The 23,977-nt window shown below is 41.3% G+C and overlaps 1 protein-coding gene across 3 annotated transcripts in view; it reads right to left on the bottom strand.

Moving 5' to 3' along the window:
* Positions 1-367: 367 nt before the first annotated feature.
* The window catches only part of nf1a (neurofibromin 1a), a 158,180-nt gene continuing 134,570 nt past the window's right edge, over positions 368-23,977 (bottom strand). For all 3 annotated transcript variants that reach the window (XM_085915635.1, XM_085915638.1, XM_085915636.1), the window contains 17 exons: positions 22,164-22,443; positions 21,835-22,049; positions 21,674-21,735; positions 21,441-21,582; positions 21,233-21,334; positions 17,475-17,615; positions 11,958-12,084; positions 11,416-11,547; positions 11,207-11,342; positions 8,583-8,740; positions 8,380-8,502; positions 8,184-8,302; positions 8,003-8,103; positions 7,281-7,423; positions 7,066-7,112; positions 4,237-4,453; positions 368-2,558 (listed from right to left, as the gene is read on the bottom strand). In XM_085915635.1, the coding sequence (XP_085771761.1) occupies positions 2,416-2,558; positions 4,237-4,453; positions 7,066-7,112; positions 7,281-7,423; positions 8,003-8,103; positions 8,184-8,302; positions 8,380-8,502; positions 8,583-8,740; positions 11,207-11,342; positions 11,416-11,547; positions 11,958-12,084; positions 17,475-17,615; positions 21,233-21,334; positions 21,441-21,582; positions 21,674-21,735; positions 21,835-22,049; positions 22,164-22,443 (2,388 nt within the window). In that variant the 3' untranslated portion in view covers positions 368-2,415. The remainder of the gene's footprint in view (positions 2,559-4,236; positions 4,454-7,065; positions 7,113-7,280; positions 7,424-8,002; positions 8,104-8,183; positions 8,303-8,379; positions 8,503-8,582; positions 8,741-11,206; positions 11,343-11,415; positions 11,548-11,957; positions 12,085-17,474; positions 17,616-21,232; positions 21,335-21,440; positions 21,583-21,673; positions 21,736-21,834; positions 22,050-22,163; positions 22,444-23,977) is intronic.

Raw genomic sequence — 23,977 nt, 5'->3', positions numbered from 1 at the left:
ACATTGATGTACGGCATCATCCCATACTGTCTTTTTTCCTCGCATATAAACCCTTGTGAAGATAAACTGTTCGAATAGTGAATGAATTATTGATTTTTAGTTTGTCTAACTATCTTAAAATATCCAATTTACTTACGGAACGCTAATAGGAATAATCCCCCTCCAAAGGAATCGTCCTAAATAGAGGGGGGAAATTCAGTTTTCTAACAGCATTCATACCGCAGAGTGGGTACATATAAGACATACAAATGCTTTGCAGGACGATATTTTCAAGATTCGCTGATGGTTGTTGAGGCTTAACTTCGATGGTCAAATTAGTGTCGCTTAATGCAACTTTAATGAACAACAGAAATTCAAAACCTCAGGCTACGGAGAGCAAAACATTTTATTACTAACACGTAAATAGCTCATTTTGTCTATTATTATACAGAACCTAACTGCTTTACAAAAACAAAATGATACAATATCACATGTATATACAGTGTAGTAAATATACCATCTCAAATTGTACACAAAGTATTTACAGCTGTCACACCTAACGCATTAAAAACTCAACCCAGACTAGTACACTACTAACATTTTGCATAACATCAAATAAAACATGCCACATTTTTAGGGTTTCTTTACAAACTGAGGACCATTTTTTAATTAGTGCAAGTCAACCACTTGGTTAAGAGGTTATGGACACATCATCCTGACCATTTTCATTCATACAAAGGAAAAACTAAAAACAATGTGTGACTCAAACAAAAGCATGTATTGAGAACTGTCTAGGACGGTTTTCAGATGAAAGGAACAATCGAAAAATTGAAGAATTGTTTGGGGAGCACTGCAAGCAAATTGAAACGCAAATAATTTTAACGTTATAGTGAGAATGAGTGAAGAGATGCCTGTGTGATGCTTGTTCATTAGTCCGATGTCAAGTCATATAGCCTCAGACGAATAAAAAAAAAAAAAAAAAAGAAATTACATTTTGGAGGTTAAGACTGAAGACATTTGGTCCATAGAATAACAATTTCAAAACAGATTTCAACCTACTACAATTTACACGCCATTCCAAGTTATCCTCAGGACTTAAGTATAACTCAGGACTTATAAACTTCAGAAACATTTTTGTAAAGGTGCCTTACTTCATGGAGTTATGTCGAGACAGACACTTAACCATTTCCCCCAAATACATGTGTTTAAAATGAATACATCAATGTAGATGATTGTATTGTACTAGCAATGTAAGCTTGATCTACTTCCCTTGAGTTTACAAAATTGTAGTAATTACTAGAAATGGACATAGATTGAAGCATTTGGGGCAAAACGGAGTCAACTACTCACAAGTCATCAGGTATGGGAAACTGGGCACCATCCATTAAGACTTCTCAAAGCAACTAAAACTCAAAAGAATTGACTCAAGTAATCATAATTTAAAATAAATTAGATGCTATTTCTCACTCTTTTGAAGGCAAGGTTACCGGTGAAGTGTCCTGCTTTGTTTCCGCGTTATGATGACAAGTTGGTTTGAAGCATACTGAGTTTGTGAAGGCCAATTGTAACCCTTGATTATACAAATGAAAAGTTGATGATTATTGCCTAACAAACATTTTTTTCATTATCACTGTGTAAACAAATTAAAAGTGTATATTAATGAAAAATCTGATCACGCTAAAAAAATAGTGTTAGGCAAGATAAACACTCAGCACAGAGCTATTTACAAAGTTATTTTCCCCACGAACATTATTTGTGTAGCACTATCTAGCTGTACAGGATTAAATACTTTCAGGCAATCGGGTATATGGATGATTGTATAGCTGACGATCACTCGAGACCAGCTGTGATGGCAACATTGCACCTCAGTAATTAGTACCTGTTCTTTGCCCCCAGTGAGGTTTAACATTTACAAATTGTACACACTGAAAATCCTGACAAAGGCACACTATGGAGAAAACGTCAACATCTTCCTTAACATTAGGACAAGTTGTTTTAGTCTGTCTCTGCAAAACATGTACATGACTTTGTCATCTGAGGAGGCCGAGCCGGAAGGTCCTTTATTACAGAATCCGTTTGGTCCACGTCGGCCAAAGGATGCAAGTTTTTTTGGAGGGCAAGAAGTGTCCCGTGTAGCCTTTTACAGTTCAGACTGGATTTGTATTAGCGTTAGAGTTGTTTGGGACCTTGGGGACTGACACCGAGCTGATCTTCTCTTTCGCCACATACCCTCTTGAATGATCAAAAATCATCTCAAGCAGTACAATGTTAAGCTCATATTATCTCACCTGTCCTGCATAAGCAACCATAATGAAGGAGGAGGCTTTTAAACAGCAAAAAGATGGTAAAAAGTTAAATGGGTTGGAAAGTTAAGGGGGGGGGGGCAAAAGAGGAGGAGAGAAAGAGAAAGCGCTGACAGGGAGATTCCACGGCCCATCACACGATCTTTTTGATGCCGGTTCTCTTGAAGCTGCCGGAGCTGCGTTGCTTCTGGACCTGGCTGGCCGAGCCGTGGCGAGTGCGACCCCCACTGGAGAGAGCTGAGCTGGGGGACAACTGGACATTCTCTTTATCCACACCTACAGACAGGTGCAGGAAGGGATTAATGATGTTTACCAGTATATTTGCATGACAACAGATGAAAAAAGTCATTTGCAGTGAAAGATTAAGACATACAGTGTAGTTTGAATTGATTTATCATTGTATACACTGGTGATTTTCCTGACTGTCAGATTTGACAAGGTAAGGACTGGTAGTGCATCGGTTTTCTAGTAGACAAGAAGTGCCGTGTTTTCAACAAGACATGGACCGCCAAGTATTTCTTTACAGAAATGAAAGGTAAAGCCGTGTGCCTGATTTATGGTACATAGGTCACTGTTTATAGAATATAATTTGAGTCGCCACTACACGACCAAGCATGACGAAAAATACAGAAATCTGTCTGATAAAGAAACATAAAAAAAAAAAAATTGTTGTAATGATGTGTTTCTATAAATGTGTTGTAATTCACAGTATGAGGAAAAGTCAAAGTTAAGAATAAATTGTACTGACTTTTTCTTAATTTGACCTATACACCACAATTTTGCATAGCTTAATATAAATATAAACAGAATAATTGTATTCTTCTAATTACCAGTACCAGCTATTTAAAATAAATAATTTAGTGCATTTTACAATAGAAGAAAATTGAGCAGGTTTAAATTATCATTGGTGTGGCCCTCTGACACGACTCAGGTTTTTCATATGGCCCCTTGTAGAAATTAATTGTCCAATCCTGGTCTACAGCATGGGTTTTCAACTGGTTTTGTTCACGAGACCACCATTATAACCAAGAAGCAACTCGGGGGCCACTGCTTTGGTGGAATATTTTATTTTGCACCAAACGGGGGACAGACCTATACAGGCTACTTATTTGCATCTGTATGTCTATTTTGGGAATCTCAGCTACATTTGACATAATTTGTATGGGTAAATAATTCACAAAATTAGCTGGAAAATAAATTAAGTCTAAATAAGAAATATGTTTCATTTTAAAAATGTTACAATTCTTTTCCTTTTCCAAATTTGCGGACCATCTGGAATACCACCACGGACCACTACAAGGTCACGGACCCCTGGTCTACAGTATCAGCAACTTAAGCTAATGCAGTATTAAAGTCATAATTAACAATCAATGTTTGTAAGAGACAAACAACTCAAAGGCCATACAAACATACCTATCTTTCGAAAAACAGTAAGCACAGGAATAGAGTTGTTAGGTATGACCATATGTCAGGGCTTTTGTAAGGACCTCCAATACTCCAATAAAAGCATTTACCCCGTTCCTGTTTCCTGACTTTCTTGCACATACGTTGAAAGAAATGAAACATACGTATCACATTTAAATCATGTTGATAACCCAAATCTGGGGTTGTTTTGCTTTGCTTCTTCAGAACATGCCTTGCTGTAATTAGTGGAACGTTCATTGTGCAGTCAACCACCTCATCCTGCCAGCGATGTAAAGCCATCATATAAGAAAAAAAGGGCAGTTCATGCTTGAAAACCTTGTTAAATAACCAAGTTTAAAAAATTCAGCAAAAACCATTAGGCTGGAATTCCTCCAAAGCGATTTGAAAGAGAAAAATACTGTTTCATAGCACTTTATGTGAATTAGTTTACATCCAGCCATCTTGCTTCACGACACTATATTAAATCTATTTTAGGAAGCGAGCATTCTGTGTGCGTGTGTGCATTGTATACGTGTGCATCGTGTGAGACCTGGTGAGTGTTGCGAGGTGGCCAGGGAGGTCATGGAGTTCGATAGGTTGAGGTTAGCAGTAATGCTGAGCTGGCTCTGGCTGGCAGGTGGATAAGGGGAAGTGGGTGTTCGTAACTGCTCTTCCCCTCGCTCCTCTTCAGCTGCTGGCAGGTAGCTGTCAATCAATGCCTCAAGGAACTTCACAATCAGCTCAGCATAGTCTGGTATTTGGGTTTGCTATGGAGTGGAGAGAACATTTAAAGGGAGTAAAATGAGGATGGTTCATTTTTACCTAACTAAGTCCAATTTATGTATTTTTCTTTAATCAAGAAAATGAAAAATGTTAGCATTTTCTATTTTATCCATTTATTTTGGAGAAATAATGAAACAACGAATGCCTTTAAAAACATCTGCTTTAAACGAGGAATTGGGCCACACACCCATCCCCTTCATGTCTTGGTTGATGAAGTCAACGAAGGAAGCAATCACAATTTCTCCATTGTAAACCACTGTAAAGACTATGGCTTAAAATGCCCCAAAACAGGAATCAATTGGCACTAAAATGTATATGGACATCTCTTCTTATGACTACTTCAACATATATCACAAGGATTAGCCGCTCCGTGGCTGATTTAAGAGAAATGAGTAGCCTCTCTGCAGTTGAAGTGTCCTGTCACGTCTATTTCCTTTCACCAGTCATACGCAAAACCGACGCAATCAGAGAGGCTTTATGTTAGCAGAATTGCTTATATGTCATTATATATTCAATTGAAATTGGTAAGTTACCTTTGCGCTGCTACGTGTGGGTGTCTTCCTTAACTATGTTTTAACCATTATAGTCATGTCTAAATAAAGGCTTTTTATATTTTCCATAAAACAGTGCCTTGGATTCCTTCCTTTTGGTAAGGGTTTCTTTGAAGTCCATGTATGGGAGTACCACCTCTGCCGCCTATCTGAAAAGGAGGTGGTTTAAATGGCCACACTCAGCTGAAGGGTCGGCCTCCTCGCTGGAAGCCAATCTTTCCAACAAGGTGACCTCCGGGCGATATGACGTGGTCTGGGTCGAGCCTCTTAGCAGAGTCACGAGCTGGCTGGCACATTTGTATTTGTAAATTTTCATCTTTAAGTTTCTTTTCTTCTTTTTTCTGTTTTAAGTTTTCACTCTGCAGTAGACTTGGGGTGCATCAATGACCACTCACAAAGCAATAAAGCAATGACGAGTACGTGAGCACATTGCAAGGAGTACGTGGAACCAAAAAAAAAAAAGACAACGCATAATAATTAAATGCGGAAAGTAAGACAATGTAAAAAGTGTTCATTTAAGAAAAAGTCATACACTTTTGCATTCATGACATCAGCAAAGTTTTGTGATGAAATTGTTATTAATATTTTTCTGTCAATAATATTAATAAAGGGAGACACTGAGTGTGGACGTTTAAAGCAGTGGTCCCCAACCACTGGGCTGCGGGTCACTTGCCACACAGGAATTTTTATTTATTTATTTTTTATCGACGATCAATTAATTCAGGTCAAGATGCTCGTCCCGGTCACGTGACATGTTTTCCCCAGTCGAGCCCGCAAAGCTAGCAAAAATGAGTAAGAAATTATTTTGAAAAATATAAAAAAAAATTGGCGATTCTCTCCCAATTACATCCGTCGGTTCAGGTCAAGACGCTTGTCTCGGTCATGTGACATGTCACGTCAGTTGAGTCCGCAAAGCAAGCAAAAATGAGCAAGAAACAGAGTTGTTTGGATGGGTTCTTCGGAAAGGGGAAAAAAGCCCAACGAGGAGATGAAGAGGCTACGACTTCTAAGAAAAGGAAAGCTCTATTAAAAGAAAATTTCTGGAGTCCTACTTAAAATATGGATATATTGCCACCAGTGTCTCTGACGCGCCAAGCCCACTCTGCATAATATGTGGCGACAGGCTAGCTAACGTGGCAATGAAACCTTCAAAACTGCTTTGGCACATGGAGACCAAGCATCCTGTATTAAAAGACAAACCTTAACCACTTCGGGTGTCATTGTCTCCGATCACGCCTAGATGGGACCAGTTCGTTTCTGAGAAACAAGCTCAGTGCTCCCACTAATTCAACGTAATGGTGAGTTTTATTTTTATGTCGTTTATACTTATTTTTATGCCAGTCGTATCATTTTATTTCATCGTATTTATATATTTATTGTAAATGTATTATATTTTTATATAAATGTATTATTTATTTATATAAAGGCTGGTCCGTGAAAATATTTCTGACACGTAACTGGTCCGTGGCGCAAAAAAGGTTGGGGACCACTGGTTTAAAGCACCTGCTTTTCGGATAGGTCAAAGTAAATAGACATGACAGGGCATTTTGGCTGCAGAGAAGCTGCTCATTTCTCTTAAATCAGATAGGAGAGGCTAATCCTTGTGATATGTTGAAGTAGTCATAAATATATAGAGATGTCCATGTAAACATTGGCGCCAATTGATAGCCATTTTTGGACATTTTAAGCTATTGTCTGTACAATGATTTCCAATGTGGAAATTGTGATTTCTTTCTTTTGTGAAGTAGTCAGGCTGATCTGTCAAATCAAGCAGGCTCCGCCCATAAAGTGGGCATCAGTAGGTGTACCGCCCTCCTGTTCCAAAGTACTGTTACTACATTTCTTCTGAGGTTTTTTTTTTTCTTCAGGGGGGAATTGTAGGACTGACAATTTTTAATGTAGTTTTATCTCATACGTAAATTATCTCGTTTTACTCTCCCTTTAAGTTTGAAATGCTTGTTCATGTAATGTTTTGGCATGCAGGCAAACCTAGGTCTAGGGGAGTTGGTTCAATTAACACACGCTATAACAAAAATCCCTCTCACCTTTGAGAAAGGACCAGCAAATCTCCAAAGTCCATTAAAACCAAAACCTAATAAAAGAAAAGAGATTAGCAAGGGCAATGTAACTGAGAAAGTGATAGACAGTGTTGGGGAGTTTAAATAGCTCTGCCTTGCGTCTCAGTTCCACATTACACGTTTGGGACAATGTCACTTGGAACCACAGTGCAGAGAAAACACACGAGGCCACTAGTACTTACTTTGTAAATAGGAGGGCTGGTACTGTGGTGGTGACTCCTCGTGATACACCACACTCTGGACAATGCCATGAACAGGGTTCAGGAGGTTTGTGTCCTGGCACATGGACAGCACAGTGTTGATCTTGGAGTCCAACAAGTTGTGACTAAGGACAAAGACACACATACATGCGTGAACTTGATCATACACGAGATGTTAGCCAATGCTCAAACTACATAGTGCAGAGTCAATGGTTATATTTCCTTTTATGTCATCAAACTGACAAATTAGTTTGCCATCCGTTTATTTGACCCCCTCAAATTTGGAGGCACACCAATTTGTTCCAGCGACGACTGGTGATGGGAATCATTTCATAAATAGAGTTGGGAGTCCCAGAGCCTGACCCAGGGCGGTAGGCAGGGTACACCCTGAACTGGTCCCTTTTTCAACATAAACAACTAAAACATTTGGAACTTTGTTAAAATATTCTAAACTTGCTCTCAGAGGTTATATTCATGTAGAAATTACTTGCATCTAGCAATAATCTTACTAATGTTGAAAAATTCTCTTACAAAATAAAATAAAAAAAATCCTCTTAACACTATAAACAAACTATATTAAGATATCCACACACTGATGCTGCTGGTGTTCCATGTACAAGGTCTGCTTATCCTGTCACACGGTGCTTCAGCAAATGCTTAAACTAGATGAAGATGGACTGTAAGCATATAGGTTGGTTACTTACACAACTGGAAAAACCTTTGGGAAGACAACGCTAGCTTCAGCCAAATACTCGTAAAGAATTCGCTGATCAAAGTCATCCGTGGTGTATTTAACCTGGGTGGCCTGGTAAATATGACAGCAATGGACCGTTAGCAAAGGTAAGGAGGGCTGCGTAACTCACAGAACACAGTACAATTCCTCACCAGCACAGTGAGAAGGAGAGCCTGGATCTTAGGGTCAGTTAGCACCTCCTCGTCCAGCAGAACATTGGACTCGGAGACAGACACTTTGCGAAGATGAGAGTTTCCAATTCTTTGTGTCTCTGAATTTATGAATGACATGAAATGTGTAAGCAAACTGTTATGTGCAACATAAAGGAAATTCCTGAATCTAACGTACCCATTTCATAATCGTTTTCGGCAACCCGCCTCATTTTAGGCGGTGTTGTCATGCCTGATTCCATCTCAGATCTCTTTGGTGCTTTGGAGTCGGATATGAGATGATCGAAGCTCTTCCTGGTGCCTAAAAAACATGCAACCACAAGAAAATTTATCGACTGAATACGTATGGGGAAAAATCATTGGTGCGGTAGAAGGTTGTACCCAAAAGCTTCTTTGTCGTAGCTTGTGAAGGCTGACCCATGTCCAGACTCATTGACTTGCGTGTACGTGGGCTGATCTGCCCCACTGTGGGGTAATGAGCTGAAAGATAGCGCTCTGAAAACTGAGGGGATGTCCATGGTTGTGTTTCTCGTAGTGGTCTGTGAGGAAAAAAAAGGACAAATGTGATCAGCTAGTTGACATTGTCAAGTGGCATGGAGGTTCAGATGGTGCATAATTGGGTATTGGATTTGGCCCAGGCAAATTAGCAATCCTAAAACATGTAGTATTTCCAAATTTCACCAGGAGATGGTGTTAAAGCTTGACATAGGGGTGACCTGATGGAAGCTAATAAATCTAATAAACTAGTTAGCAATTGAGAGGACACGACCTGTTCGAGCACGTAGTCATGTGCCATGGTCAACTCGGCACTCTCGAGCATTGGTTCTCAAACTTATTTCAGTGATGTACCCCCTTTGAAATATATTTGACCAGCGCAACACATTTCTGGTCGAAAAGAAAGAAGATTGTGCCATCAGTGTTTGATTGATTAAAGTTAAACATTTTGTAGCAAAGTACTTGACAGACACATTTATGTTTCAAACATTGCATATAGAAACAAAAAAGATAAACCGTAAACAGTAACCACCAAGAAGGCATAAACCCTTTCAAAACTCAAATACTGTATGCAGAACACTGCTAATTTATACTACTCTTTCTTGTAATAATCTCTTGCAAGGAAATAAAAATAAAGATAACTAAAAATGTGTTCACAAAAATAAATTAACCTAATTATAAATAAATAATATCTTATATCTATGGTGAACTTTTTTTTGGCTTTAGCTACGAGCAAAGAAACCGCATAAGAAGCCTCCAGGGCTTTGGCTGATGCAGTGGAGGCTTTTCGCATTGTGTCTTGGATGACTTGAAGTCAGAAAGTTTCCTCCTGAAGAACTCCGGTGGCTTACCAACATGGCATCCGTGTTTTGTGGTGAGATGACGCTGGAGATGTGCCCCGGCCGGCTTCATGCTACCGTTGGCTAATTTCTCCCAGCAAAAAAAGCACAGCGCTTTGGGTGGGTTACAACTTGTGGACGTAAATCCCATCAAACAATAGTCTTCCATGTACTGTTGGTACTTTGTCGGCTCTGGTTTTGCCTTCTTTTTTACTTGTTTCTCCGTGTTTTCAATAGCAGCATCGCTGCTACGCTTTAGCCACATCTCCATGTTACAGGGCGTCGTCAAGGCAACCGCAGGTGACTGCTATTGGTTTGTGGAGAGTCCGTTTTTAAAGGATTAAAATTGAATACTGAATATAAAACACACCTTTGTATTTCATCTAACCTTTTATGACTAATTCTCAAGACAAGGCTTATTGTTTATTTTTTTTAATACGGGTATATATTTTTGTAAAATCTCACGTACCCCCTGGAGTACCTCCATGTACCCCCAGGGGTACGCGTACCCCCATTTGAGAACCACCGCTCTAGAGCACCCACTTTTTACAATGCCAACCTAACCAGAGTTACGGGAGAGCGACAAATCAGAAAACGTGCTCAGCTCGTTGAGAAAGTGCGATTTAAGCAATAAAATTAAAAACGTTCATAAAACCTAAACTAAACGTTGCAGGTGGTCATTTCTTTATGTGCCATGGTCAAATCGGCATTCTAGAGCCCCCAAGATCACTTTTTACTATGCCAACCTAACCAGAGTGACGGGAGAGCGACAAATCAGAAAACGTGCTCAGCTCGTCGAGAAAATGCGATTTAAGCAATTAAATTAAAAATGTGCATAAAACCTAAACCAAACGTTGCAGGTGGTCATTTCTTCATGTGCCGTGGTCAACTCGGCACTCTAAAGCCCCCAAGAGCACTTTTCACTATGCCAACCTTACCAGAGTGACGGGAGAGCGACAAATCAGAAAGTAGGGCGCAGTCATTCTGACGCCGTGTCTCTACCTTTGTTACCCTACATGAGCGTCGCTTGACTAAGGGATTGGCGTCCATAAAAAAATTAAATTGATTCCTTCAGAATTAATTTCATAAAGGTGGTTAGCAACTCGGACGAGTCTCTTCAACACCGGCTTATTTAACTCTCGTCTCCCCATGAGAGCTGCGTTACAGCGATGCAGGGACTGACAAGAGTTTAGCCCTTTAAATGGAGGTTGGGTCACTTACGTTGGTTGATAAGTGCGGATTTGACAACATGAAAGCTCATGTCATATGTCTGTCAGAAATTATGAACTGTGTAAAATACATTTTGTATGTCTCCTTGCAGTTTTACTTGCATCACAAGGCTTGTCAAACAGTTTAGTGAGTGTCCAAAATGTTGAAATTATGAACTGTGTAAAATATATTTTGTATGTCTCCTTGCAGTTTTACTTGCATCACAAGGCTTGTCAAACAGTTTAGTGAGTGTCCAAACTTTGTGAAATTTTGTTTTTTAGGATCAAAGCCCTCTATAGCCAACTGATTGGTATTTTTGATCACCTTTATTTTGAGACTTTTAAAAGGCAGAAATACCACCAACTACATCTTGCATTTGACCAAGATTTACATACATTTTTAATGTAATGCAGTTGGCTTATTGGACAGCCAAAGCTTAAGTTTACCGGCTATCCAGCTTACCTGCAGCTGGGATCACTGATAAGAGTAGAGTAGGTGTCCATTGGTACGGGGTCCAAGGAGAGGTCTGAAATCAGCAGTGACTTCCTGTGTTTGAGGCTGCAACGACTTCGGACCTCTTCAGAAACAGTAAGCAGTGCTACAAAGAACCACAGTAAAATTTTTACAAATAAAGGTAAGGCAAATCTAAAGTAGACCCATTTCTTATATACCAGCCAAATAAGCCACGCTCTGGGTGTTCACTTCAAACTTGTCACATTTTAGGTGCTTGCTGATAAGAGCCAGCAGCGTGTGCAGGATTCTCACTGTTCTTGCTACTGTGGTGGCAGATGGATGTCTGTAGCCTGGAAATGCATTACCAAAAGACGGCATAAGCAAGAATATTCAAAATGTTCAATGTCTAACTGATTAATAGATTTGATGAATGTCCTGAGACACACAATCTTCGAAATAGGCAAGACACATTAAAATATAAATGTAGAAATTCAGCGCTATTTATTGCCTAAATATATGAATGGCCCTAACCTTAACTACAATCTGATCCAACTGAAAGTCAAAGCTAATATGTACATCTCAGGTCTTATGTTCAATACTTGATAAACAAATGCTGTCAAAAGGAATTGCTTCTGTTTCAATACTTCTGGAGTGGAATGTCGGCACTTAAGGTTGGACAATTACTCAAAACCTAATTGTGATTGTGGCTTCTTATCAGCCTAAAGGCTATGCAAATCACTCCCTCAGTAGGAGTTTTTACCTTTGAGTAGGTGGCCCACAAGTGCAAAGTTGAAGTTGGCACTGAAGTTGAGGCCCACAAAGTGATCCATCTGCTTACAGTGCCATTCCAAAGGGCGCCTAATCTCCATGAACACCTCTTCTGGACTCTAAAGGAGACATCAAATGTATATTTTTTTCATGAATTAATAGATAACCTGTCATAAAAACATAAAAAGACCATCATCCAATGTTATGAAGTGTTTTATTGGTGCTTCAGTGGGCTCTCAATGTTTTACCATTTTGAACACGATTGACAACATTCAAACTGAGTTCAACTGTTCATAACTACATTTGGGGTGGCACACTGGGCTTTGGCAGTCAGAAATAAAAAAAAAATACGATTTCATGTTTGCAAAACAGTGAGACACACATATGTTAGCATTTAAATTGTACCGGTGATTCATACTCAAAAACTGTATACACTGTGCATTTTAAAATGTCTTCTTTTATACCGGTGGTCCCCAACCACCGAGGCGCAAAGCGATACCAGGTTGAGGCAAAAAAATAAATAAATCTAAAAGATTGAAAAATATTGACAAAATACTGAAAAATACTGTCCCCCGCCTACTGCCCGATGACGGCTGGGATAGGCTCCAGCACGCCCGCGACCCCCGTGGGGACTAAGCGGTTCAGAAAATGAATGAATGAATGAATGAATACTGAAAAATATTTTAATTTGAAAACTGACCGGATTGAAGTTCAAATCCAAAGTGATAGTCCCAATGATTGTCACACACACACATCTGGGTGTGGTGAAATTTGTCCTCTGCATTTAACCAATCCCTGTGTGATTTTGATCTATCCCCTGGGGGAGAGGGGAGCAGTGAACAGCAGCAGTGTATCTCCTTGACATCAGCCTATGAAGTCAAATTGTCTGGGTTGCGTGACGCTGATATTGACTCAACAAGCTTACAAAATACCGTAATTTTCGGACTATAAGTCGCTCCGGAGTATATGTCGCATCAGCCATAAAATGCACAATAAAGTGAAAAAAAACATATATAAGTCGCACCGGAGTATAAATCGCACTTTTGGGGCAAATTTATTTGTCAAAATCCAACACCAAAAACAGACATGAACCAGCAACAACAGGCTAAACGATATGGTATGCTAACGTGACATATACACAAACAAGGAGCTGAGAACGGGCCTGACATAACATTCAGAGTTATTCAAGTAAGTATTACATAAATAACACATTTATCAAACCATCTGTCACTCCAATTCATTAAATCCATCGATCATGCTTTATGCCGCGTATGCGCCGCATATGCTCACGTCAGACCCGTTGTAAGTTGCATTTCTAATTATTCCACAGACCCATAATGATATATAAAGTATATTTCAAATAACTATCATATTTCAACAATATTATCAAACCATCTGTGTCACTCCAAATCATTTAATCCATCGATCAAATTCCTCGTTCTTTATGTCAACAACGCCGCGCGTGCGCTGAAGAGATCTAGTATATAACTATATTGTAGCGTTAAAGTACCAGGAAAGACGTGCGTTTGGTAAACGGCTCTTTATTTAACAAAACAAGAGTTCAACGAGCCAACAACTACTGAACTTCCAGCCACGGAAGTGGAAGAGAGCTCCATAAATAGGACCGGGCGTGCGTAAAAGGCATGTCCGAGCCCCATCCCCGTCCCCGGACAGCCACCCGGCCGAGCGCCGGCCCCCGACTTCCATCTACGGAGGTGAAAGAGAGCTCCCGTCGAGAAGGACCGGGCGTGCGTAAAAGCCATAATAGTTTTTCAAACCTTCTGTGTCACTCCAAATCATTAAATCCTTCAAACTCCTCGTCCTCCGTGTCACTTACAAACAAAGCCGCTAATGCAGCCGGTAGTACGTGGGGCCCTTCGTCATCTTCGTCATCCCGTGATCGAATCCTTTGGCCTTTATGTAAACAACCGCCGCGCGGCACGGGTGACGTCAATTGCAGTTCAAATGACAGTAATCTCTTGCCACATCGCGGTTCGTTTTTCGCGGTTTCACTACATCGCGGATTTTTGAATTTTGAAAATCTGTGAAAAAAAATCACATATAAGTCGCTCCTGAGTATAAGTCGCCCCCCACCCAAACTATGACATAAACCGCGACTTATAGTCCGAAAATTATGGTAAAATATATGAACGCGTTCAAGGCGGCTCGGTGGTGCACTGGGTAGCACGTCCGCCTCACAGTTAGGAGGGTGCGGGTTCGATTCCGCCTCCAGCCCTCCCTGTGTGGAGTTTGCATGTTCTCCTCGTGTCCGCGTGGGTTTTCTCTGGGCACTCCGGTTTCCTCCCACATCCGAAAGACATGCTTGGTAGGCCGATTGAGCACTCCAAATTGTCCCTAGGTGTGAGTGCGAGTGCAAGCGGTTGTTTGTCTCTGTGTGCCCTGCGATTTGCTGGCAACCAGTTCAGGGTGTCCCCCGCCTACTGCCTGCCTGATGACGGCTGGGATAGGCTCCAGCATGCCCGTGAGCCCCTTGAACGAGTTCATATATTTTACAGTAATTTTCGGACTAGCAGTCGACTAGCAGTTATTTCTGCAAGTCTTACCAGCACAAAGATTGTTTTAGGTGTCAAGCGGCCGTGCTGTCCCTTTGCCACCCTCTCGCCTTCAGAGGGTCGTTTGCCCAGCAGGTGCAGGTACTCCCACATGCAGGGCAGCCCAAGAAAGTGCAGCTTTACAGCATCCCCAATCCAACCCTTAATGCTGAGTGTCAAGCAGGGAGGCATCGGGTTCCAATTTTTTGTAGTCTTGGGTATGACTCGGCTGGGAATCGAACCCACAACCTCCCAGTCTCAGGGCGGATACCACAAGGCCACTGAGCTGGTCATATGATCCCAGATACTACCAAAAGATCCACTTGAAATACGCAGATGTGGGCAATTTAGCAAATATTGCCGGTTCGTCATTTTTCCTTTGTCCGTGACCTGGGCATCCTTCCGTCATCGGTCCGTCCTTATTCACAATAATTGTTAGCCGATCCATCTTTGTTATTTAAAAAGGGCTGGCATCAGTCCGTCAATCGTCATTTTACCCCCCACCCAAAGGGAAAAAAATCATAGCCCAACAGATTGAAAAACCCAATTTGATTAAAATACTAGAGTGTATATATCAGAGTATGTAGCCCAGGGTCGGGAACCTATGGCTCGCGAGCCAGATATGGCTTTTTTGGTGACTGCGTCTGGATCGCGGAAAAACCTAACATTTGTTTACACAATTGAAGTCATAAGTAATTTTGTTTTTATTAATGTAAAAAAAGACCTACTGAAATCAAAATGGTAAATTAGCTTTCAAAATATAAAACATGATCACGTTTGCAATCGATCCCATCTGTTTTCTACCGCTGAAATCCACGGTTGCGTCATATCAGCCAATCCCAGCTGCCCTTCGGTGTACGGAAGGGTGACGCCAGGTCGGACAAAAAAGTGTGATTTTTATTGGACAATACGATGCCTACAGGGTCGTGAGAGGTAAAATTCCATGTGCTTTATTTAAAATTTCAGCTAGCTAGCTGGTGTGTGCCAGGCAAGCAAGAAAGATGGCGAAGAGAAAAAAAGATGACGATTACCGAACATTTCAGAATGGATCGAAGAATTCGCATTTGTGGAGACAGGAGGCTCTGCTACGTAACTCATATGCGATGACAAATTTGCATCAATGAAACGCTCCAATATCAAGCGCCACTTTAAGACATGACATGCTACATTTGCAACCAAATACCCAGCTGGGAACAGCAGAAAGAAAGCATGTGAAGAGCTTCAGAGGAAGGTCCAAGCTTGTCAACAGCAACTCCGTGTATGGACCAGACACGGTGACTTTAATTCAGCTAGTTATGCTAGTGCATTAGCAATTGTGAGGAACGGAAAGCCATTCACTGATGGCGAGTATTTCAACATTTATGCTTGATGTGGCTAATGAACTTTTTGACAACTTCATCGATAAAGAAAATATACTCAAACGGGTAAAAGACATGCCTCCGTCAGCAAGAACCGCTCACGATCGAGCCATTATGACTGATGAGAGCCTCAACGCCTGCATGAAGCTCAACCTGAACGCATATCAACTGGATTACAAAGCCATCAGCAAAACGATGCAGCCCCAGAAGTCTCATTAATGGTGAGTTTTTCTTTCTAGACTTCAATATAAAAACGTGATTAAAAATAATACATTAGTACACTCAAAAAATCATTGGTCTTAATTAAAATACATGCATTTAATTGTATTTAGCCTATCGTTTTTTTTAAATGGTATGGCTATCACGGGAAATTATTTTGAAAAAATTGGTATTTATGGCTCTATCTGCCAAAAAGGTTCCCGACCCCTGATGTAGACCATACAGTGCCTCTGCGTTTATCTGGTATGCAACGTCACTCTCCTCGAGCAGCAGAGCCAAGGCATCTTTATACTTGCGTGGGCACTCGGTCAATTCTGAGTACAGTTTGTCGTCACACTTGCCTTAACCTTTGCCACATGCATTGTGTTGCAGTTACACGTCAAGTCAGAGGATTATGCTACAGCTGGTATTGGCTAGTACAGCACAGGGTTAATTTCTTGTGCATTCTTTGGTCAATTCCGGTCGCAGTTTTTACTTTACTTTTTGAATAAATCACAAAGCAACAGCTTTCAAGCTAGCTTGCTTAGCAGCAGCGGCAGCAACGACAAGCTGCATGGTATGGATAGGCTCCTCTGTGGTGACAAATACATTATGATTTAGAGGGCTTGTGGAATGCAGCCGGGGAAAGCTGTACGTCTTGCTTACTGCATTGCTAAGGCTAAAAAGTCATTAAATATTGTGGAGAAAAAAGAAAGTGGTTTTCTGGTTATTGTGGTATAGCATTGCACTCCCTCAAACATTGGGGCTGAGAATATCATTTATAAATATATTTTACAATCTCAAATTGAATGCTGGAGGTGCTTGCCTGGGGCTACACACATTTCTGACAGGGCTACAGTATCACCACCGAGCCTAGGTGCAGCGCCATCCCTGCTCTTATAAATACCATGATTCAATATTTTCCTATGAGGCTTCACCATCATTCAGGGGTGTCAAACTCATTTTGGTCGCGGGCCGCATTGTACTCATATTTTCCTTCGGGCTATTATGACCGTCAACGCCATATATGATAGAGTATCGGCTACACACCAAACTGATGAATAAGTTTTGAAATAAGAGATGAGTAAAAACTGTTCCAATATTTCAAAAAGATGAATGGTAAGAAAGATAAGTAAAAATTACTAGCAATACCTCTATTTTGTGGAATGGAGAAAATTTGTAATACTAATATTGACACGTGACGTCGATGCACAATGTCTTCACGGGCCACATAAAATGATGTGGCGGGCGGTATTAGGCCCCCGGGCAGATATAATCTATATCATACAATATGTAAAAATACACTAGTACTGTTGTTTTCATAGCTTCTCTGTACATTTACACTCAAAAAAGCAGCAACAAAAACCCTCTCTGACAACTGCAGTACAATTTTTTATTTACCTTGTCATTGAAGACACGCATTGTGTCAAGAGTGTGGAGGTTTTGCTCCAGCAAAGCAGTTCCAGCAGAGTATAGGTTTACTTCATCCAACTGAAGTACAGCTACCGCCACCCAAAACAGAGCTTTATGCATAGGAGATTCCTGGAGTCAGACAGACAGACACAAAATGGAGAGAAGAGGATGAAGTTAAAAGTTGTTAACATTCCAAAGCATACACCATTTCCCTTAAGACTGGAAAATTCCTTATGAAGCTGAGTGCTTGACATGCAAGGCAGGCACTTTTGTGTGTCTGTGGCAAATAAAGGTGCCAACCCAATCCGCAAAAGGAGGACTGAAGAGCAGCCCTTTTTTTTTTTTCTTCAAATGTACCGAAGGCCGTATATCTTTTGTCTTTTTTTTCTTAGTGTACCACTCTAAAACTCAAAAATGTCAGTATACACATGTTTTTGTTTGTGTAAACAAACATACTCATATGTTTCGAGACACATATGTTGTCATAGCATTAGCCTTTCTGCATACTCTTGTGTAATATTTTTTTGTTATTGTATATACACTGCTCAAAATGTAGGAACACTTTGAAAACATCAAATTTCAATGGTGAAAAAAGAAAGTTGGATATCTATACTGATATGGACAGTTTAATGTCTAAGGAACAAAAGGATGCCACATCCTTTGATGGAAATTCAAGATTCAAGAATTTTTATTCGCCATGTTTGAGCGTGCCAAACAAGGAATTTGACTTCGGTACATCACCGCCTCTGTTCGACATTTAGGTGACTAACAACACTCAAGACGTGGGAAAAATGACAAACATTCTCAAACATCCCCTGATCCAAAACTCCCAGGAGAGCAAGGAAAAACTCAAAACTTCAACTAGGGGAAGTGAGAAACCTTGAGAAGAGACCACAGATGGGAGGATGCCTCTTCCAGGGTGACCAGGCTGCAATGGATGCAGAGAGGACACATAGGTAAAAATAATGTAGACAATTAAAAAAAGGTGTGGAGAGCAGGATGTTATTGCACAGCAATTACTCTGAGACTCTCAGGGTGGCGCGAGTTCATCAGAGCGACAGCCAGGGGGAAGAAGCTGTCTCTGCGTCTGCTGGTTTTGGCGTACAGAGCTCTATAGTGCCGTCCGAGTAGTTCGAACAGAAATAAAAATGTTCAGCCTACAGAGGGCTCAGTATATAGACACCCCAAAAATCAAAGTGAAAAAACTATGTGGCCGGCTCGTCCATTTTGCCTAAATTCAATTTCTGCGACTCAAAATCCTTTTCAATATCTTGTGTGGCCCCCACATGCTTGTATGCATGCTTGACAATGTCGCAGCATGCTCCAAATGAGACGACGGATGGTGTCTTGTGGGATGTCCTCCCAGATTTGTCTAAGGGCATCAGTGAGCTCCTGTAAAGTCTGAGGAGCAACATGGCGGCGTCTGATGGACCGAAAACATTATGTCCGAGAGGTGTTCTATCGGGTTTGGATCAGGTGATCGTGAGAGACATTCAATTGTGTAAATTCATTCATCCTCCAGATACTGTCTGCATACTCTTGCCACATGGGTATTGTCATGGATCAGGAGGAACCCAGGACCTACTGCACCAGCCTAGGGTCTGACCATGGGTGCAAGGATTTCATTCCGATACCTAATGGCAGTCAGAATACTGTTCTTTAGCTTGTAGAGGTCTGTTCGTCCCTCCATGGAAATGCCTCTCCAGATCAACACTGACCCACCACCGAACCGGTCATGCTGAATGATGTTGCAGGCAGCATAGCAGTCTCCTTAGCGTCTCCAGACCCTTTCACATCTATCACAGGTGCTCAGGGTAAACCTGCTCTCATCTGTGAAAAGCACAGGGCGCCAGTGGCAGACTTGCCAATTCTGGTGTTAGTGCTGAGCAGTGAGCACAGGGCACACGACGTCGTGCCCTGAGGCCACCCTTGTGAAGTTTGTTTCTGACTGTTTGGGCAGAGACATTCACACCAGTAGCCTGCTGGAGGTCATTCTGTAGGGCTCGGACAGTGCTCAACCTGTTCCTCCTTGCATAAAGCAGCAGACATCGGTTCTGCTAATGGAATGAGGACCGTCGCCTGGAATCTCCTCCATGCTCTGGAGATTGTACAGTGAGACATCAAATCTTCTTGCAACAGCACGCATGGATGTGCCATCCTGGAGGATTTGGACAATCTGCGCAACTTCAGGAGGGTTAAAATATCGCCTCAGACTCCCAGCCGTGATAATGTCTAGCTAAAGCCAACACATGTCGAAAAACAGTTAAAAAAGATCAAGAGGGAGGAACTTAAAATGGCCTCCACCTGCAAAACCAGTCCTGTTTGAGGGACCATCTCGTTGTTGCCCCTCTCGTGCACCTGTTGTTAATTCCATCAACACCAATGCAGCTGAAACTGATTAACAACCCCTTCCGGCACGTACCTGACCAAAACTTCATCAGAAAAGTGTAATTGAATTCATACCCTGATAAAAAAACTGTTCCTTTAATTTTTTAGAGCAGTGTATGTTGTTTTGTGTTATTCGGGCCAATAAATGCAATTGCTATACATGTCATTTGTGACAAAAAGACCACGCCCCCTCCAAAAAAAGCGGTCCTCTTTTTCAGAAACCCAAATCTGGTCACCCTAGCGTCTATGCACTCGTTGTCATAGCATTAGCCTTTCTGCTGATTTGGGAGCTGTGCGGTCTATGTTTTCACTTCTTGTGGTTGTATTTGAAGTACCGTATGTTTCGAACTAAAAGTCGTTCGGGAATATAAATCACGTTAGCCATAAAATGCACAATGAAGTGAAAAAAATATATATAAGTTGCACTGGAGTATAAGCCATTTTGGGGGAAATGTATTCGACAAAATTCAACACCAAGAACAGACATGAACGAGCAACAACAAGCTAAACGATACGGTATGCTAACGTGACATAAACACAAACGAAGAGCTGAGAACAGGCCTGACATAACATTGACAGCTATCCAAATAACACCTTTATCAAACCATCTGTGTCACTCCAAATCATTAAATCCATCAATCGTCCTTTATGTTAACACTGTGCACCGCGTCGCTGACATCGGCTGCAGTTCAAATTATTCCACAGGGCCATATAACGACATATAAGTTATATATCAAATAACTATTATATAAGCAACAATATTATCAAACCATCTGTGTCACTCCAAATCAATAAATCCATCGATCGTCCTTTATGTCAACAATGCCGGTTGTGTGCGCCGCTGACGGCGGTTGCAATTCAAATTATTCCACAGGCCCATATAATTATAAACAACAATTTCATCAAACAATCTCTGTCACTCCAAGTCATTAAATCCCGTGATCGAATCCTTTGTCCTTTATGTAAACACTGTCGCGTATGCGCTGCTGATGTCAGTTGCAGTTCACATTATAGTAATCCCTTGCTATATCGCAGTTCGTTTATCGTGGTTTCACTACATTGCGGATTTTTGAATTTTGAAAATTTGTGAATAATTTCACATTTAAGTTGCTCCTGAGTATAAGTCGCCCCCCACCCAAACTAGGAAAAAAAAACGCGACTTATAGTCCGAAAAATACGGTAGTTGTATCAGATGAATTGCATCGACGCATTCTTGGGGAACACAATAATGTGTTAAATGCAATGTTAACGCTAGCATTAGCTTACGTCGTAGATTGTTTGGGAGCCACTGTTATGCAGTATAAACATTATATAATGTGAGCACAAAAAAAAAATTCCCAACATCCTCGAAGTCGTACCTTGCTGAGTAGAGGCTGCAGCTTGGTCAGTGCAATGACAGTGGCCTCTATCAACACTTGGCTGTTGTAATTGTCAGGACCCTTAAGACAGCTTTCAAGACCCTGAGGATGTGAAATATAAGGAATGGATACATGGCGTTCCAAATTATTTTATAGCATTCAAAGCCACACAATATCGATCCAGTGACAAGTCAGTGTTCCTTTTTACCCTGTCTATGCTGAGGAGAGGGCTGGCCTTGCTAAGTATTCGGATTATTTGCTTGATCTGACCGTGGCTGACCCTCTTACTGATGCAACCAAACACCACAAGGGCTCTGGGCTGGAGGGAAGGGTTGTACTGGAATGCAAACCTGGTCACAGACAAAAACATCATTCAAAATCATTTAACAAACACGGTAATAATAATAATAATAATAATAATAATAATAATAATAACAATACTTCTGTGCAAGCTCTGTCCACTGGTCCAACCATTTACATGCTGGGATGTCCCTCATACAAGCCTGTAGAAAATATGCAAAAGGCATTAATCAGCAATCTTGTAATAAATGTATAACTAGGATAGTTCTAAAAAACACTGTGGTGGTGGAAAAATGACTGACTTCCATGATTTCTAGTAAGGCCTCTGTGACAGTCTCCAAGGAAGACAGAGCAAAAGTCTCCCTTTCATATGACCCTGGGGAAAAGGAGCGGTCTCTGTAGCTGGAGCGGAACGCAATGACAGCTGCTGACTTGACTTTGCTGATCCCAAAGAGCAGGTAAAACTTGGGCAAGGAGAACTCTGTTAGGCTCAATCGCAGCACCTGCTTTGTCTCTTCTAAAAAATATAAAAAAATCCGCAAAAAAAAAGGTTTTTCCCCCAAAGATAAGGTTTGTCCATATCATCCAAATAAATCTTGTGTAAAACAAAATGATATGATTAAGTTCTTACCGCTGAAGTTAAGCTGTGAGCAAGTACAGAGGGAATGAATGATATTGATGACTAAACCATGGGTAGAGGCCCTGAGAGACAGGGGCCCAGTCGCTACCAGCAGGGTCACAACATGGAACAGGTATGGCAGGTGGGCAGCAACATCCAAAGAGTTGTTGAAAGAAAGCATTAGCATGTAACGCGCCAAAATGGCAATGTCATCCCACATCAGGTGCTGCTCTAGTGTTGGTGTTGGTGACAAGCACGTCTTGTCAATGATCTTGCACATTCGGCCAATTACCTGTCACAAAGAAACACAAAGAAGACTGTCATTCAACCACTAGAACAATAGCTTTTTTTCTACTGTATGTGGTATATGTGATGGGTGTTTCATAGAAACATGTTTAAGATGGAGTTATTGAAAGCTTTTCAATTCGACACACGCAGCTGCCGTGGGGGGCGCTGTTCACAAAGTAAAAAATCTTGCTGTTTTTGAGGATCTGAACCTGAGCGAAAATCATAAAACTTTGCACACACTAGTATGAAAAGCAATATTTCAGAGATTTTATGTACAAGTTTCACAAAATGGCTCTACAGTGCCTCCTACCAATATTTAACAAAGCAATCATGGTTCTACCTTTCACTACAAGAGCTGTGAAAATTGGGAGACGACATTTAACAGCTTAAGATCTACATATACCGTATTTACACGTTCAAAAGACGCACTGTAATCAAAGGCGCAGTCTCAGTTGTGTGCCATGACCGTGTTTTACACACACAAGGCGCAACGGCTCATAGGGCGCAAGTTTTATATAAACAATCCACGCGCAAATCCACGCCCACACTTCCCCCGTAAACGTTCACATTTGCATTTTCATTTATCAACACACACAAGCATACAAGTGTAAGTATTTAAAAATGACGCGGGAGCAAAACTGAGTTTGGTCTTCACATTTTTATTATCAATTGAATCCATTGAAGTCGTCATCCTCTGTTTCCGCATTGAAATCTCCAACTGACATGCCAGGTTCACTTTCTTCACTGTCTCTTTCCGTGGCATGTGGCTCCTCGACTATGATGCTGGCTTTTACGAAAGCCGGCACAACAGTGCCAGCAGACATGTTAGCCCAAGCATCCACAATCCATTCGCAAATTGTGGCGTAACTCGCCCGGTGCTGCCTTCCACTCTTAGTGAAACTGTGCTCTCCATCGGTCATCCATCGCTCCCACGTCACTCGCAGCTTTACTTTGAACGGCCGGTTCACTCCGATGTCCAGCGGTGGGAGTTGCTTTGTCGTGCCTCCCGGAATGACAACAAGCTCGCCGTTCATTTGCTTCACCAGTTTTTTCACATCGGCTGTGAGATGGGCACGCATGGAGTCACAGATTAACAGCAATGGTGATTGGTGGAAAAAACCACCTGGTCTCCTCACATACACCTCCCTCAGCCACTCAGTCATAATTTCCTCATCCATCCAGCCCTTTTCATTTGCCTTGATGATGACTCCTGCTGGAAACTGCTCTTTAGGCAAAGTCTTTCTCTTAAAAATCACCATAGGTGGCAGTTTCTGTCCATTAGCATAGCTGCCAAGCACAACAGTAAAAGAAGATTTTTTGTATCCCGTTGTGCGTATCGCGATCGTCTTGGTCCCTTTCTTTTCCACAGTGCGATTCACCGGGATGACGAAAGCGAGCGGCACCTCGTCCATGTTGGTGATGTGGCTGGGCTGGATATGTTTGTCTGCGATGCGTTTGCTGCAGTAGGAGCGGAAGATGGCCAGCTTTTCATTATAATCTGCTGGAAGTTGCTGCGCCAACGTAGTCCTGGTCTGGAT

The sequence above is a fragment of the Syngnathus leptorhynchus genome, chromosome 7 (assembly GCF_054491065.1).
Source record: "Syngnathus leptorhynchus isolate UIUO chromosome 7, UIUO_Slep, whole genome shotgun sequence".
NCBI lineage: Eukaryota > Metazoa > Chordata > Actinopteri > Syngnathiformes > Syngnathidae > Syngnathus > Syngnathus leptorhynchus.
This window is presented reverse-complemented; position numbering and strand designations above follow the sequence as displayed.